Source organism: Carettochelys insculpta, chromosome 1, assembly GCF_033958435.1.
Source record: "Carettochelys insculpta isolate YL-2023 chromosome 1, ASM3395843v1, whole genome shotgun sequence".
In the NCBI taxonomy this organism is placed as follows: Eukaryota; Metazoa; Chordata; order Testudines; family Carettochelyidae; genus Carettochelys; species Carettochelys insculpta.
Window position 1 is genome coordinate 88,608,378 of NC_134137.1, and position 19,093 is coordinate 88,627,470.

At 40.4% G+C, this 19,093-nt stretch overlaps 1 protein-coding gene across 7 annotated transcripts in view; it reads right to left on the reverse strand.

The window, feature by feature from the left end:
* MYCBP2 (MYC binding protein 2) overlaps positions 1–19,093 on the reverse strand; it is a 354,939-nt gene that overhangs the window by 209,617 nt on the left and 126,229 nt on the right. For all 7 annotated transcript variants that reach the window (XM_074989094.1, XM_074989085.1, XM_074989075.1 and 4 more), the window contains exons 20-23: positions 15,392–15,509; positions 14,240–14,444; positions 13,751–13,904; positions 4,502–4,674 (exon numbers count right to left, since the gene is read on the reverse strand). In XM_074989094.1, coding sequence (XP_074845195.1) covers positions 4,502–4,674; positions 13,751–13,904; positions 14,240–14,444; positions 15,392–15,509 — 650 coding nt within the window. The remainder of the gene's footprint in view (positions 1–4,501; positions 4,675–13,750; positions 13,905–14,239; positions 14,445–15,391; positions 15,510–19,093) is intronic.

Below are 19,093 nucleotides of genomic sequence, written 5' to 3' on the forward strand. Positions count from 1 at the left end.
GAATGCAAGCCATATGAATAAAGGCTGAAAGAACTGAGTATGCTTAGTTTAGAAAAGAGGCAGTTAAACAGGGACATGATAGCAATCTTCTAATACTTGTTAGGAAGCCATAAAAAGATGGTGACAACTGTACTCTTGCCAACTATGACAAAATGTAATAGGTTTAAACTACGTAGCAGATTTAAATTAAATTCAAGGAAAAACTGCTTAACTATAAGAGCAGCTATAGTTGAAACAAATAAGCTAGTGAAGCTGTAGAACCCTCCCCCCTCCCCCCCACCTGTTACTGAAGGTCTTCAAAAAGAGGTTACACAACCACATTGATTTAGACAGCATATTGACTGGAGGTCAGCCTAAATCACCCCTGCAATCCCTTTTAACCCTATGACATGAGCACCCGAGTCTCGAAAAACATGTCCACAATCATTTTAAAGCCTTTTTAGAGACACTTACAGGAATGGTCCCAAGAGCAAAAGCAGAACCTTAAGAATTCAAAGGAAAACTGAGGAATTTAAAAACATTCCCTATCTACTTTACACAATATTCAACCTAGATCTAAGACCAACAAGTATTTCATTTATACACAAAAGAGTAAGCTAAATCTAAAAGTGGGTATATGTAAACTAAAATTAGACAGGCTTCCTTCTGCTCTCTGAGGTAGATGAAAAGAACTTAAGCAGTGAGGGAGGGGGAGAATATACTATTTATAGAGACATGGTTGTCTGATGTTCTGCATCATGTGAGCACATTCAAAATTCACTTAACAGAAATTGTCTTAAAGAAGGTGCCTGCTCACCACCAGGGGCAGATGAACAAGTGGGAATGCAGAAGCCCCTAAAAAATCTAGTTTACTTTTTTCCCCCCTATTTAACTGCTTCACTATTTCTCAGTTTTGAATCAGAAAACATTAGTTGGATTTTCAAATTAACTTTCTCATTTTACATTCTGACTCATGTGCTAAAGCATGCTGCAACTTTAGGATAGCAAACACTAAAAATTTAGGAATGGAAAAATTATTCTCTGGCTAGTTTCCTACTAATAATCTCTATATAAATCACTGATGAGTTTTTTTTCCCTCTATGTACCTAGAATAGAGACGTCTCTAAGCTCCTGAAAGCAATGCAGAGAGGAATCTTGGTTCCCCTCTCACTCTATCACAAGAAGAGTGTTTCCAAAACCAAACAAAAATGCTTCTTCACCCCCATATTTATATATAAAACATCTAAATTGAGTGCATGATTATACAGTCTCTCTCCCTCTCTCTCTCTCTCTCTCTCTCACACACACACACACTTGTAGAAAGCAAAAGAATTTAGTCATAGTAGAGAAAATAAGGAAGACAGTTAAAAAGCAAGCTTTTGATTTTCAACCATAACTTGTTCACTAATCCTAATTGACAAGGAAGAAGCAAGCTATTTTAAAAAGAGAGAGAGAGATAGGCAACAGCGTAAACTAGAATCCAATGCAATACCTGTTCAGCACTGGCCGGAGAATTCTACTGCCAAAAAGATATTTACGGATAGTTGTACATTCAGTTTGGATAGACGCATCACATTAAGAAAATAAGTATTCTGAAAGTTGAGAGCCAAAAAACCAATCCCCTGGTTCTAAAGATTAAACTTCTGATGCAAGAGTCAACATTGTGAATTTTAGGAATTTCACAGATTAGGAATCTTAGATCTAAAACTCATTTCCATCCCCTATTCTTTTCCAGGACCAGGAAATAGAGTGGAAGCCCTTCCCTCTGTGCTGAGCTACAACATTTTTACCACTCCCACGCACCGAAAGGAGTCAGCTTTCTGCCTTAAGAATGAAATGTGAGGGGTTCCTGAAGAAGTGTGGCTAAGAGGAAAGGGACACAGAAACAGATGGAATACCCTAACTTTGTAAATTCCCAGCACCAATTCATCTGCTGTAATCTGTTCTATGGAAATTGAAAATGGGAGAGACCGTCTCCAAAAAGGAGAAAAATAGCAAAATGGTGCAAATGCAGTTCAGTTTTGCGGGACTGTCCCAGACCAACCTGATGTAACTATAACTGAGATGTTGATGGGAGCTAAATGGTAGATACTTAGAAACAGTCTCTTCCTCTAAAATTGTAGTTTCTTTTTGATTGCTTCATAAGGTATCTGAAAAGTGAAATAATTTCTTTTGTATGCAGTGAGTAAATCCAGAGATCTCAGTGTAGCTCTGAAATGCTTTAGGGTATACAAGGATTTGTCGAATTCAAAATAAAAGTCCTCAATAGTGGTTTGGTCCTCCCTTGGAAATCATAAAAGCAGAAGCCAGGATGCTGTGCTCATGATCACTGCTATAGGAACAGACTGAGCAGCAGTGTCCAGCAGCCCAGGGAGGCATGAAAACACATTTTGGCCAAGAGTGGCTCCTAATTATAGGCTGAAACTGATCACTCTGCTGACTGTTCAATAAAGCAGGAAAAAGGTGTGTAATCTGAGCGATACCCATGACAACCTAGCAGTCTGCTGTTCTAAAACTCAAGCATTATGGATGAGTAGGTCTTGTAGCCAGACCAAATTAAGACATTGTAGATCCTTACCATACAACAGGGCTTTATCATGGTATTGCCTGCCATTTTCAATCACTCTCTCCACAAACAGGAGTTTATGCTGTTACTCTTCAAACCTCCTCCAGGGTAAACGGGTGTATATGTTTCCTTACCTCCTGGAAGTCTCAAGAGTCATTACCTGATGTGGAGGAGGCATAACAGCATCATCTTCTGGGAAGAAGAGGTGTCTAAGGCATAGCCTTTTTCTCTGTTCTAGCTTCCTGTTTCTCAAAGGATTCTTGAATTTGAAGTAGGTGAGGAGGCATCAACAGGGTAGGAAAATTTGTTCTTCTGTAGTCACCACAAAAGAGACTGAGTCTGTGAAAATTACTGGGCCTATGCCTTCCAAGAATACCCTCTGAGCAGATCCATATGATGAGTGCGGCATCCACTTGCACTTGAGGCAGGCTGTGGGCACATGGGTCCATCTTTTACCTAACTCCTCCCCTTCCTCAAACTTGGAAGAAAGGAACTTCCTTATTCAGTGAGTAGAAGAACTCTAGACTGAAACATGAGTCACAAATAATTCCTCTTCATCAAGCTAAGAAATCCCACAACTATTCAAAAGTATTAGGGGAAAAAAAAAATCAATCAATCTCAATTGCCATACTTCTACTGAGACCACAAGTACTTCAGTACTCATTAGCAAGCAATATTCCAGTTTATCTGAAACAAGGAGATCTTTAGAACAGGTGAATTCCTGTGGTACTAGGTAAGTTTGAAGAATGGGGACTTATTTCATTGCCAAGTATATAAGCTGTTTGCGCAAGCCTCTCTTGGTAGAGATCGTCAGTACTGAAAAGGATATCTTAAGAGGCACCAAGATTACATAAGAGGTGTGCTATAACCAATGATGTCTTGGTCTTGGACAGCAACATAAGAACAGATATCAAACAAGTTGTAGGTATCACTCCTACAAAAAGGGGTGCTTAACAGTCCTTTACAGCTGAGCTGTACTTCTGAAGCACAACAGACATACAGAAGTATGTCTGCTTTCTCTGTATCAGAGGGGTAGTAGCTGTGTTAGTCTGTATCCACAAAAACAACGATGGGTCCTGAGGCACCTTAAAGACTAACAATTTTTTTTGGCGCATAAGCTTTTGTGGGCAAAGACTCACTTTATCAGATGTATTAATAATGTTCTTTACTTTATTCTTATGAAGTGGGTCTTTGCATACAGTATCTCTCTGTCTCTGATGTCTCTGTTCTTAGAAAAGCCCAGAGACACAGACATAAGGGTCAGTATCGACATGCCTGGAGCCTCAAGCATACCCACAGCAGGATGTGAAGTCTCTGAAGCAGTCTCACTTGCACGAGGACAGACTTTTTGTAGTAGGCTTAACCTGAGGAGAAAGGGCTCTTATTTTTTTTTTTTTTAAGGTCTTCTCTGATGATTTACCTCCAGCAGATCCAGGTGAATGTGCTGAAGACAAAGGGGAACTATGATCACTCCCAGGACGATATCTGAGGTAAATGCATGAGCATCTTGCCCTGGATCTGGGGCAGGGTAGGGAGAATGCTACATTGTTAAGAGTCTAAGCCTTATCTCACAATTCTTCCTAGACCTGCCCTTAAAACCAAAGCAGAACTTTTGAGACCAAAGCCTCTGAAACAAAGTAAATAGAAATGAAAGCCAGAGAAATTAATAAACTATTTTTAATAGAAAGGTATACCAATACTCTGTCTCAAGCTGAGGCAGATGAGAAGGAATAGAGCAGTTCCACCACACAGCACTACACAGCATTAATTCAAGGCATGAGGATGCTTAGGGCATATGTGCAGGTCAAACAAACACTATTGCCAAATACAGGTGCGCACACACACACACACACACACACACACACGAAGTACAAAACCCATGGAAACGCTACGCAAAAACACACAAATAGACACAAAGTGCATTTACTATGAATTTTCATCAACCATAATTTATACCTAGAATGTGCAAAGCTGCATGAGACCTGGTGGTTACTGCTTTGGATCCTGTTGGAAGAGCAAGTTCCGGGCTTAGAATACTACATCGAGATTGCATGTCTGGAGCTGAGGGAAGCCTGGAATCAGCAACAACTGCATTGTAACTCCACAGTTCTCTAGTCTTTGGTCGAAACCTGACCCAAAAACAAAAGGTAAAAATAAAAAGATTTCAATGTAGCAAAAAATTTTAAAAAATAATAAAAAAATTAAATTTAACTTGACAAAAGATTAACTAAACCATTAACTTTTCTAAACTACTTTAGTACCTACTGAAAATTACTGAATGATAGGTTTGACTAGCAGGGAATGTTAAGATTGAAATCTGTACTAGTGAAATATGTTATGTGAGATAATCACTATTTATAACAAAACATAACAATAGCCCCAAACCACTCTAATAAGCCACAAATTTAAGATATTATATTAGATTGACATTACAGAACATCCAGAAAATGTTCTAATCATGTCTCATAGGAACCATTTTAATGGCTCTTGTTACTTAACTTCAGGAACTTAAAACCTACTTGTAGATGTACAGTAAGTACAGCAAGTGACAGTACCAAATTGTGGGCATTAAGGCAACAAAACAATGAAAAATAGAACGTCAAAGTTATTCAGTTTTGAAGCACGCAAATCTTGGCGGTGGATGTCCAATATATTTTTGTTTTTTTCCTTGTGGACTACCCACAAAGATATTTTTTCAAAGGAGGATGATAAGAATGCAATAACTTAGCAGTTGACTGGAAAACTCCTTCATATGTAGAGGCAGCATAGAACCAGATGTAGAAAGCAAATGGGACACTAAGTAAGTAAGTAAATAAGTAAGAAGTATTGTGTAATGTTACCCCAATGATGATCATTAAAACTGACATTTAAATTATTTCTGTGCTCAAAGCATGTTAGTAAGGAAGAGAAAATATCAGAAAACCTATATAGTCTTCCCTCCCTATCTGTTTCACTAAGACATCAGAGCAAAAAAGCCACTTAATGGAGTAACTGCCATATTAAAGCAGGGCATTTAAACCTCTGTGAAAAGGATCCAATCCCACAGAGCTCACTCAAGCCCTGCTCCCTACACAGACTGCCTTTATTCTCAACACATGTAGGCTAACTGGCTTTCTCCCTGTCTCTATAGCTACTGCTGCTGCTTCTCCTCCTCCCTCTAGACTTTAGGATTCATGCAGAAATTTATGCAACACTTCTACTTGACTCATACTTTCAAGATTCTTCTCACAATCACAATTGCTAGAAACTCCTCTCTAAGTGAAAGCCGAGTTCTGATACCATCACTTGACTCTGGTAGCCATAGCCTTAAGTACGTACATAGAGCCTTAACTCATTTCTGCTCAGAGGTGTTTCTGAACTCTGATGAATAGAGTCAACCCTGAAGAGCCCAACAGACCACCACATCGTCATATTTTGAATATATGAAAGTTAGTTACCTGTAACCTAAGTTCTTCAATACGGACTCTGCATATTTACTTTAATTTGTGCAGCCCAAATGGTAAAATTCTACCAGCAGTAGCTACTGAAACACACATGCAGCTCCCAATTATAGTTAAGTAAACTTAATTTCTTCCTTTGAGTGCCTTCTGCATTTCCTACTCAGGAGATGAATAAGTACTCTGAACCAAGATGGTCAGAGCTGGTGTCCTCATTAAACAAGAACTGAATGACAGCTTTACCAAATTTTGTACTAAATCTAGATTCTACATCTAAAGAACAATGGATTAGTAAAAGTGCGATGTGATTCACCTTGCAGAAGTTATTGCTGTCAAAACCACTATTTTTACAAATGAAATAAAGACCAAGTTCAAAAGGAGGTCTCCTTAACTATCGCAATATGTTCAAATCCCAAGGGAGCACAAGAGTTATTATTGAAGGATAAAATTGTTCAGGTTTTTAAAAACATGCTTAGCTGTATCTTAGCTTGTAACCAGCATGGGGCTGCAAACAGGACTGCTATCCGAGTTTGAGAAGGTGAGAAGGCAATCCCCACAATGAACAAACCAGGTGAGCTTACTAGCTTTTGGGCAAGTGAGTTTGCTGGACTGTATTTGAATTTTTTCTGCTTCAGGTGATTTCAGTTACTGAGGCAAGTAACGTGTGTGTGTGGATCCCCCTGTGACTACCAGGGGTAGAAGAGACCAAGGAGAAAAAAAATGTAAAAGCCAGAGGCCAAGTGACCAGCTGGAGTTTGTGCCCAGCAGGGGGCTACAAACAGGGGAGTTTGAGACGGAATTTGTAAGGAGTCTGAGGGAATCCTACTGTGGTTAGAAATACTCACATCTCACCTGTGCTACCACTGCTCCTGCCTCCTCTACGTGTGCCTCTAGCCAGACTATCTGACCCTGGGTATCTCTACCCAGGCCTTGTGTTCTACACTTCCCACTTACAGAAATCCAGGTCGAGGGAAGCATCCAGCGTGCAAGGTGCTTGCTGGTAGAATCTGCCAGAAAGCCCCTGGGATAGCTGCAGGAGAAAGTGGCTAGGCTGAGGAGCATTCAAGCCCATAAGGAAGTCCCTGAGAGGATCCAAATGCAGGCATACAAGGCTGAGGAATCTACCCAACTACAAAGGATGCTCTCACACTGCCAGTGAAGGAGGAGATAGCTCTCTTTCAAGTGGACACTGACAGCTGGTTACTTCTTGCAGAAGGCAGTGCTCCACCTCTGCTTCCAACCCTCCCACCATAGTTCTAAAGAACTGCTATGCTGCCTTGAGGAATCAGCCGTTAAGGAGGAGAAGCCCTGTAACCCCAACACTGGAATGTCTCGCCACTGTGAGGAGGAAAACAGGGCAGTGGTGGTTGAAGACTCTCTTTTAAGGGGGAGGGAGGCACCCATCTGTCACCCTGAAACCATGTCCCCCGGGAATGAGGGGGCAGGGAGATATGCTGCATGCCAGGGGCCCATATCTGAGACATGGAGGAATGGAGGAGGATGGAGGAATTGTTGAGGATCAGCTCACTCTCTGACTACTATCCCATGCTACTCAGCTATGAGTGCAGAAATAATACTGCAAGGTGTAAGCTACAGCAGATCAAGAGTGACTACAGGGCTCTGGGGGGTATGGAGCACAGGTTGGCTCTCTGAAGTCCTTCCAATCAAAGAAGAGGCCCAGGCAGAGACAGGAACATCCCAGCTCTGGAGATGATGTTGCCAGATGGGCTTTGGCTTTCTTGACCACGGGATGCTGTTCCAGGAAGAAGGACTGCTTAGCAGAGATGGGGTTCCCCTAGCTAAGAAAGAGCAGCAACGAAGGGTCCTGTGGCACCTTATAGACTAACAGAAAAGTTTTGAGCATGAGCTTTCATGAGCACAGACTCACTTCATCAGATGCTGGTCTTGGAAATCTGAAGGGCCAGGTATAAATAAGCCAGAGCAAGGGTGGGGATAGTCACTCTAACTCAGGGACCCATCCATGCAACAAACCTCGTTGCTGGCTCTGCCCACATATCTACACCAGCAACACCATTACAGGACCTAACCAGATCAGTCACACCATCGTGGGTTCCTTCAGCTGTCCATCTACCAATATAATTTGTGCCATCATGTGCCAGCAATGCCCCTCTGCTATATACATCGGACAAACTGGACAGTCTCTACGTAAAAGAATAAATGCACATACATCAGATATCAGAAATGGCAATATACAAAAACCCATAGGAGAGCACTTCAATCTCCCAGGCCACACAGTAGCAGACTTAAAAGTAGCTATCCTACAGCAAAAAAATTTCAGGACCAGACTCCAAAGAGAAATTGCTGAGCTACAATTCATCTGCAAATTCGACGCCCTCAGCTCAGGCTTAAACAAAGACTGTGAATAGCTGGCTAAATACAAAAGCAGCTTCCCCTTCCTTGGTGTTCACACCTCCAGATCAACTGCTGGTAGTAAACCTCACCCTTCCTGACTGAGCTAACCTTGTTATCCCCAGCCTTGCTCTGGCTTATTTATACCTGGCCCTGCAGATTTCCATGACCAGCATCTGATGAAGTGAGTCTGTGCTCACGAAAGCTCATGCTCAAAACTTTTTTGTTAGTCTATAAGGTGCCACAGGACCCTTCGTTGCTGTCACAGATCCAGACTAACATGGCTACCCCTCCGATACTATCTAAGAAGGGTAAGAGAATCTGGATTCAGACTAGCTAACCTAGTGAAGAGAGTCCAGCAAAGAGCAACTCAAATGATTACAGGTCAAGAAAATATGACCTACAGAGATTAAAATAAATGGTTTGTTTAGTCTGAAAAAGAGAAGGCTGAGAGGGGGTATGATCACAGCTTTCAAGCAGTACTATTTTTGGTTTTTGTTTTTAAAAAGGAGCTGGTTCTCTGTGCCCCAGCTGGCTCCCTGTTGCAGGGCTACTGGAGACCCCCTGTCCTCCAGCCAAGGTTCCCAGGGTGGCGGCTGCCAGCAGGGCTCCTTGTCCCCATGAAAGGAGGCGCCAGTACATTTCACTGGCACAAAAAAGCACTACTTTCAAATATGCAAAGTGGCGTTACAAGGAAAAAGGAAAAAAAATTATTCACCTTAGCCTCTGATAAGACAAGAAGCAATGAGCGTAAATTGCAGCAAGGAATATTTAGGTTGGACCAGGAAAAATTTCCTTTCAGGATGGCTAAGTACTGGAAAAAATTGCTTAGAATAAATGTAGATTCTCCATCACTGGAGATATTTAAGAACAGGTTAAATAAATATCTATCAGGGATAATACATGGTGCTTGGGTCTGCTGTGAGGGCAAGGGACTGGGCTTCATGACCACTCAAGATCCCTTCCAGTTCTAGCATTCTTTGATTCCACGATTAGCTAAAACCCATGCTGACGGGACTAAGAGATGAACCTAAACTAAAGATAATTAAAATCATGCTTTCAATACAATATGTTTTCTAATATATAATTAATTGGTGTTATAAAGATCAACATTAACATGGAAATCAATAAAATCTTCCATTTCTGTTTGAATTCTTTTCTAAAGCATAACAGTACATTCTGTACTTCTAATCAAAGGTTTTTTTTCTAGCTCACCTAAAGATCTATTCCCCAAGCAGGCAAATGAAAATCAAAGGTCAGATGACACCCCTTCTCCATTCATTGTGAGAAGATGGGACAATTAGAGATTCCACTAATCATTTGGTCAGATGCATCATATCCAGATTCCATTGTTGTTTGAGTTATACTGGTGCTATTCAAATGAACCTGGATTTGTCATACCTTGTTTAAGTCTTAGAATAAAGGAAAATCTGAGAAAGACATATTAGATCCTGACTCCAATGTATTAGAAACGTGTTCTGCATTGTTTTCTTGTCCCTGCCTACCCTGGAAGAATCTCTCCAGCATTTTCTGTTGTTCATGGATGCAAAAACATTTAGTATTGGGTAAAGTAATAAAATGGAGAAATGATTTACTACTCCATCCTTCAAAAACATGCATGCATCTGATATGACGATCTGAAAAAAGCATTCTTCTCCTCACTGAATGAATTGCTACTGGATGAATGTGGAGATTAATAAAGTATTTCCAAAGAATCTTGCCTTCTCTGCGTAACTTCACAGATGTAGTTCTGTCATATAGTCTCCTGTAGTGGGGAGACTACCCTACTGTGGAAGGAAAAGGATTCAACTCAGACTTGGGAGAGGGCTAAGACTGAAAGAGATGTTAATTAGAGCTGCAGCTAATTAAGTCCCAGCTGGGGCTGTATAAACAGAAGGCTCCCTGGGGGGAGGAGGAGGAGAGTAGATTCTTGCTCCAATGAGCAAGAGGGAGCAGAAGGGATCTAACTACCAGGAAGCTAGAGGCTTCCTAGCAGAGAGCAGGTCTCAGGGGAAGGCAGGGAGAGCTGGGGGAGCTATGGTCAGGCCAGGTCCCACACTGAAGGGCCTGAGACTAGGCCTGAGGATACCTGGGCTGCAGAGAGGCAAACAGGATAAGAAAAGGGCTGCAATCCCCTTAACAATGAGTGGCCACTTCACACTGCAGTTTGCCCCGAGGTGAAGGACTCAGTGATGACTGACAGTGGTTCACTGGGGCAAGGTGAGTATTGGGGTTCTCTAGGAGAGGAGGAAACCAGAGGCAGTGTGTGACAGTGCACCAGGGCAGTAGTCTGAGGAAGGGCACTGTGGTCTGGGAGGGATGTGGGGGCTGATATTGGTGGAGGAGGAGAAGGTAAAAGCTGGCAAGACACCAGCTAGAAGGAGGTGCTCTGAAGGCTGAAATGAGCTGATTCCCTGAGCAAACAGCAGAGGTGGCATGGCTGTGAATGTTTCCCCCATTACACTACCACCATTGCTTTGTCTTTGAGCTGTGATAGAAACTATGCTAGAGCTAGTCTGATTGTTCTGAGTTTTAAAATACTGATGTGTATGATGAAAAATTATCTCTGATCAACAATTCCTTGTTCAGATGGGCTTCACATTCTGAAGGTGATGTAAGGGATTGAAAAGGGATTGAAACAGTATACCTTTTATAGCACTTTCAATTTCCAGCCATCATATTAAGACTAACGCCTGTTGTGGAATTCATTTTTTTTTTTTTTATGAATACTGTCTAAATCTGGTTCACAATTCTTTGCTAACTAGTGCTGAATATCTCATCTGAAGATTAGCATAAGTTATCACTGAGATGGCTGATGCCAGTAACAGTCTTGTCAACTGGCAGAAGATACAGATACATCTTTTTACATTGATCTCTCTCCCCTCTAGGAGAACTCTTTCACAATCACATCCACTATACCTCCTACAAAGCTCCTATATGTAGAGTTTAGGCATTTTATCTGTAACCCCAGACTGATAAATCTCTTCCCTAGATGACACTTATTAACCAGTCATGTAGGTAAAGCTACATATACATCCTCTGCCTTCTTTGATATGCTGCCACAAAAACCAGGCATTATATATATAACCAGGGTCCCACAAATAATTCAAAAGAGAGGAATTTGTATTGAAAGTAGTCCTTTCCAATAATGAAACCCTTGAATATTCCAATGACGTAGTTTGACAGAAATATGGAAGTATGGGCCTTTTAAGATGACAGCTACAAACCAATCCTGAAAGGAAAGAAAATGTTAGAGACAACATGCAGAAGAGAAGTCTTTTGTTTTGTTTTTTAATAAATCAAGTGTTTAATCTCAACTCCAGAAGACAGGTAAGCCCCACAGCTATTTTAGAGATCAGAAACTAACAAGTAAAACCACTTCCCTCACTGAACTCATTAAACTACCTTTACTGCACCTAAATATAGTAGAGATTGAAACTCCTTTTTAACAAATTAAGATGCTTGATCTCTGCCCAAATATCAAGGGGGGGCTGTTGGGAGGAGTGGTTCTGAACTGAATTGTTAAATAATATGGAAGAGCACCTAATATCCATCCGTACAAAGTTATCTCTCACTGCTAAATAACAAAAAAAAGACTAGTTCCCAAATTGTGGATAAACAATGCCCATATGAGCTGCCTTGAAGCTCTGTATCCTTATGTCGAATCTGAAACATTGGAGGAACCACAGAAAATAAAGATGACAAACCCTTTCCTTTATTACTGAAAGGTTTAACTTTTTTCCTTTATTGAAGTTGATGTTGTGAAGTATAATGTTGCAGATGAAAAGGAAAGCCCTTCTCTAATAACTGTAATGCTGAGGAGGAGACAAATAAGGCGGATATTGCCTTTCATACTTGTTTAACGGTGCTTAATACAAATTTTCTTGTGTTAAAGAAACCTAAAGATATGGCAGATATTACATTTTTCGTCTTCAGCACTTCTTCAGTCTAAACACTAAACAGACCTTCTCCTTCAAACGGAAGGTCCTTTACCTTCATTTATATTTTATAAGAGAGTTCCACCAATCTTACCCAGGGGTGTTTCCTTAGTGAGACAGCCAAAGCTAAATCTGACCTTGCTGAAATATGTGAAGAGTCAAAATCCACTGTTAATTATTACTTAGCAACATTCATTCTTTCATTTAAAACAGCCTTTAATTAACTTTGGTTTCCTCTAAAACAGTGTTGGGCAACTTGAAGCTCATCAGGGTAATCTGACTGTGCTGAAAGAAACTTTGCTGACAACATCAGTGTGCAAGCACAGCTACCAGTGGCTGCAGTTCTCTGTTCCCAGCCAACGGGAGCTGTGGCAAGAAGTGGCCAGCTCATCTCTGTTGGCCCTTCACCTGCGGGTGCTGCTTCTCACATCTCCCATTAGCCTGGAACACAGAACCACAGCCACTGAGAGCTGTGGGTAGTGGTTCCTGCAAACAGTCAACATCAACAATATGTCTCACAGCTCACAATCAGATTACCCTGATGTGCCACAGGTTGCCCACCATAACTCTAGAAGCATGTTAAGAAATGGACACTTTCCTGTAGAAATGGCCATGGTACTTAGCAATGACAATTTCATAGTTGCATATGCATGTTGATTTTAGCTGAAGAAACCTTATTTCTTTCTAATATAGTCAGCTTCTTCCATTCTTTATCCAATGCAACAGATTGCCACAAGCACTCTGATCTATGAAGTGCCACTTCAACCACCGATGAATTAAGACAATTGGGAAGAAAAAGAAGCAGCTCTGTCCAGACCATACTGAGCATAAGTGAACAAACTAGGCAAAAGAAAAACAGAGATACTATGTCATAGGTTAGCTGATTGCTATCGATACACAGACCCTCACCTGCCCTGAACTGGAGTCAATTAACAATGGCCTACAAAGGGCTAAGAGTGGACAACTGGAGTGAGGAAACTCCGTGAAAGGAAAGCCACCCTGCAGATGCAGTTCGATCCTATGGTGCGTCCTTAGAGCAAGAGGCTAAAAGGCTCAGAGAAGCAGCACTGTGGCTACTGTGCCAGGAGGGGAGCAGAGCTGACTAAGGTGAGGAAGCTGTTGATAGGACGAGTGTCAGAGAAGCCTGGGAGGACAGGATGACCCTGAAGTCTAGGGCCAAGGACTAAGTTGAGACTATGTTCTATTTGTTTGATAACCTCTGTTTCAAGAAATACACTTCCTTGAAAAGACTGGATGCAGCAGCACATGCTTTCGAGCCAGGGAGAAGAGATACCGTGACAACAGATACAAAGGAGACAGAATAGATGCTTTCTGACAACAGGAATTATAATTGAACCTGTGCGCTATTCAACCAGATGATGCTACTCAAAATTGTTCTAATAAATATAATCTTGTTTTTATACTGTTGCCCCTTTTCTGTGACTACACATCACATTTACCTCCAAATAACATCATAAACAGGATCCAGACATACTCCAAACCCTTGAAGATCCTCCTGTTCAGAATCATTAAACGTCTTGCAACTCCCATCTACTTTATTTATCAGAAGACATTTAAATGGAGGTGGTTCTAACATAGAAGCAGGGACTAAACCTGGAAAAAATTGACACACAGTCCATCAGTCACATGCTTTCCTTTCACACGTAATACGCTCATAGTACATTATCTTAAAAACATTAAAAATTTAACAATAGCTTGGAGTACCCTAAATACAAACTTCAAACATTCTTAATTAGAAAACTACATTTTAAAATCAATTAGGTGTACCATATACAATATAAATAACATAAAAGTAAAATGGACTGGCTATAGCTGACCTCAGCTGGCCTGTTTCGCTTACCTCCCCTGCTTACACTGTAATGTTTTAAGTCCCTTCACTAAATGTATGTTAAATGAACTAATTTACAGTACAGTTCAAGAGCTCTAACCTATTATATGCCTGCTTGCAAAGATTTCTGACGTGGCTAGCACATGAGAGTTAATGAGAGCTTCATCGATCCGAAGAAAAGTCTGATCTCCACTTGCTCCAATCCAAGTAGCTTTGCGTCCATATTTGGATCCAATATTAGGCATGGATGCTGGCTTTGCATTCCAGTACGGCATATCCAAAATTGGTCTGCCAAGCTGTCCCTTCTAAAGCAGAAATTTAGTTATTACTAGATACTATCAGCAATGGTTTCAGATGGACAAAACGGCACAGTTGCAATATACAAAATGGAAAAATCAGGAAAAAAATGACCGATTAAAAGTTTACTTTGTGCCATTATACTGGGGCATGTTGCCTCATGGAAAGGAATGGTGCAGGGGGAGCACATTTCAGGCACCCTACAAACACTTTTAGGGAGCTTCTGGCACCCCCAGGGTCAGGTATTATCTTTTATTGGACCAACTTCTGCTGGTGACACACAAATTTTCAAGCTTACACAAAGCTCTTCTTCAGGTCTGCAAAATTAACTCCAAGTAGGACTGCTACATAGACTGTTAAAGGTAAGTAGCGCTAACATATTCCAAGGGACCATTCAAGGTAAAGTGGCTTGTTACTACCAATCCACACATAGGGAGGGAAGAGAGGGGAGAGGTAGCAGCTGGGGTGGGTGCTAATAGTGGATTACAGATTGTTGTAACCACCACTAAATCCAGTACCTCTAAATAGATAATGATTTTTAGCAAAGTTATAAAGCAGCCCAAACAGAAGTTCTAATCTAAGCCAGGAGTGCTCTGAAGAGTAACCATCTTCTCATATAGAAATACTCTGTTGGTGCCATGAAATCCCAGAATACTAACCTGCAGAAAATTTTGACATTGATGTGAATTAGAAAAATGTTCCCCCTATAAACCACATGCATTTGACATGAGGCACATTAAGATGGAACAGTAGGAGATTTTCAGTCATACTTGTCTACCCAGATTTAAAATAAAGACACACGAATACTTCACACACATGGGCACACATCAGGTATATACAAATATGTGCAACTAGGAATAAAATCTTTCTAGACACTATTTATTGTAACTCTAATTTAACAATATATACTTAAGAACCTTTATATCCAAAACTTAAAAAAAAAAAGCTTCCTTACAGAGAAGCTTCCAAACGTGAAGACTTGTCCATCCATTAAGAGAATGGCTGTATGGTTGCTTCCTGCAGTAACTTGTGTACTAGGGCCTGGTAGCGCCTGCACCAAAGTGGGACATCCCCTAAGTCAAAATAAAACCACACTCATATCAGTGAATTTTTATGCAACATTTAACACATGCAATCTTAATCTTACTAACTGGGCGGCTGATCACAGATATGTTTGTATACTACATGAACGCAGAGAGGCAAGCACATGAAACTAACAGGAACATAAATCTGAAGAATATGCAGGGGAAAAAGAAACTGCTGAAATCACCTGAAGTTCAGTGAATACTAACAAAGCAAAAATTAGTTAATGTAACAGCCTGAAGGTAATTTAACAGAATAAGAGAATGAAGCACAGTAGTAGTCTTGTGACTGTTGTTTGCCAGACACTATCTGCAATACAATTTCTTTAGAATGAAACTGAACATTTGTGTAGTGTTCTGATCCCAAACCTGGCTGGCAAGACTATGTTATGTGTGGGGAGGAGGGGAAACTGAAGTGATGAATTAGAAAAGAAGCAGTGAGATTCAGAGATGAAAAAAATTAAACATTGAGGGGGGACAAATTAAAGGCCTGAGAAGCCACAACTCATTTCACTGGGTTTGGATCATGGACTAAGTGCTTAGAAACACTTGCAAATTGTTTCACATTAAGGTAGGGTCTACATTTAAAGTGGAATAACTAATGTTGAATAACCCATATGTAGGGAATCCCTGATGACTAGTGCAAAAGACAGTGGAAATGTTACGAATGAGAGGAGATAAAAAAGAGGACAAGGTAAGGAAGGACACTGAATATGAAAAGAAAATAAAGATCCACAAAGATAGTCTAAGATGAAAATCTGGAGCGAATGGTAAAGTTGACAGTGCACAACTGAGGTGTACATTAGCAAGTTATAATATTTAAGATTCTATAAAAAATGCAATCCTTATTCATCATCAATATACTTATTTGCATGGACATGTTTCCCTCTGCAAGAAAGTTATCAGTCTGAAAAAGAATTAAATAGTAACACACCAGATATGTTGATGAGAAACCAAAACAAAAATGAGGCAATAATATTCTATATAAAATATTAGGTGAGTTACCATTATATCACGGCTACAATTTAAAGCACTGAAAACAAGGGAAAATTAAGTCAGAAGCTCATAGGAACATAATCTCTAACTGCAAAATCCCGTATATCGAGCGCGCGCGCGCGTGTGTGTGTGTGTGTGTAAAACAAAGAGTAAATATATTAAATTACACATTTAGAGCTTGATTCTGAAGGATTCAGGACAAAGCATTTAAACAGCAAAAGAAAGAATTTTATTTTTCTTTTAGATTACAGATAGATGTATGTATGTATGTGTGTGAATATATACCTTCCATGCTGCAAGTAGGTAAACATGCATTTGTACACACACACACACACACACACACACACACTTACCTACTTGCAGCATGGAAGATTTGGCATTAATATGAAAGGATGGTTTACACTTAAGAAGATTACAAAAATTTAACTATCGCAAATATTGCAATTAGACATGTGCCTTTTCTACTGAGCTCCAGTTTAGAGTAAGGCTAGGTCTGCACAGCTGTTATTTCAAAATAATTGTCCTAGTGTCTACACAACACAAGGGCTATCATGGTTGGCTTATTTTGAAATTGGTAAACCTCTTTCTATGAGGAATAGTGTTTATTTCAAAACAGATGCTGCTAAAATAGGGAATAGCGTCTATTTTGAAACAAGTCCAATGGTTCTGTTTCAAAATAGGCTATGTGTGGGTAGATTCTGTATTTCAAAATAGCTAAGTGCTATTTCAAAGTGCATTTGTGTTATTTCAAAATAAGCTATTCTGGAATAATTTATTTTGAAATAAAGCTGCTGTGTAGATGCCTGTGACACAGCACCCCATATTCTTTATAATGATATTATGGAATGATTAGAGCCTAATTATGAGGAAGTTTTATACAAGATGGGTCTTGTGATGTATCATCAGAATAGTTATTGCTGAATATGATTATCCTATTTGCATCCATGTACCAGTTTTGTATCTGAAGTTACAAATATTGACTAGGGATTAGTAATTCAAATAAGCATTCTCTGGAAAACACACAGACTTCTTTTCTGGTACAAAAACAAAGAAGCCAGTGAGGCTGATGCCTTCAACACTATGACTGAAGGTCAGAAAACATGACCTATGATGCAAGACTGAAAAAACCTGGCTATATTTATTTTGGAAAAAACAGACATAAATGGGGACCTGACAACTATTTTCAAGTCCATAAAAAGTTGTTACAAGTAGACAGGAGAAAAATTGTTTGATTTACCTCTGAAGATAGGACAAGAAGCAATGGGCTTAAATTGCAGCAAGGGTAATTTAGTTTGGATATTACAAAAAACTTCCAGGGCAGGTAAACTGGAATAAATTGCCTTGGGAGATTGTGGAATCTCCAACATTGGAGATTTTGAAGAACAGGTTAGTCAAATACGTGCCAGAAATGACCTAGATTAGTGGTAGAAAAACTAGGGCATTTGGTTTACCACTGCCCATGTGAGTTTTGTCATATTCCACCAGTTTCTATTTGCATTTTTTAATCCCACTCGTTTTACTAAAGTGATATGCACATAAAGCAAGGGCACTGTGTGCTGACTGCACACAACACTGACTGGAAAGCCATGAACTCCCTCCACATCAAATCAGAGCCCTGCTATGGTTCAGTCAGCACATGCTGTAAATTCTTGGCATGCAAGCACAGTTAGCAAAACTACCGTATCCCAGGAAGCTCTCTTGGTTGCAACAATCTTGCAGCCCACGGAAATAGAGGGCTACTCATGAGGCCCACACACTAGCCAATGTCATCCATTACTGGCCTAGATAATAGTAAGTCCTGCCATAAGTCCAGGGGACTGGAAAACATGACTCTTGAGGTCCCCCTCCCCTGGCTGCCCTTCAACTTTTATTTCCATTTACCTTATCATTTCATAAGCCCATCCAAAAATATCCAAACCACAAAACATGATGTTTACTGCCAATACACTCTTCTTACTGCTTGTGTGTTTCATCCCTTCTCCCCACACTGTGCCTATCTTGTCTATTTCAACAGTAAGCTCTTCACAGCAAGGAACATGTTGCTCTGTATTTGTAATAGTGCCTAGAACAATCAGACTTCATTCTTGGTACGTCTTTAGCCATTAAGGCTGTGTCTACAACTAGCTCCCAACTTCAAAGGGAACATGGTAAGTAAGGTGTCGGGAGATTATTAATGAAGTGCTGTGGTGCATATGCAGCAAGTCATTAAGCTAATTCTCCCTTGCTGCAATTTCAAAGTATTAACTTCGAAGCGCCAGATTGCCTGTAGCTGCAACTAACCTGCCAATACTTCAAAGCACCTAGGGGTGAGCCACAGCTACACACAAGCCGGCACTTTGAACTTTAACACTTTGAAGCTGCCACAAGGGAGAACTAGCTTAAATTAGAATTAGCATATGCACCGCAGCACTTCATTAATAATCTCCCAACACCCTACTTACCATGTTCCCTTCGAAGTTGGGAGCTAGTGTAGACACAGCCTAAGAGACATAACATATACAGGTGTCTTTACTGAAGCTTGAGGGCACCTTATGGACTCAAGAAGCTTGGCAGATCTTTGGGCACTGAAGTCTTTAACC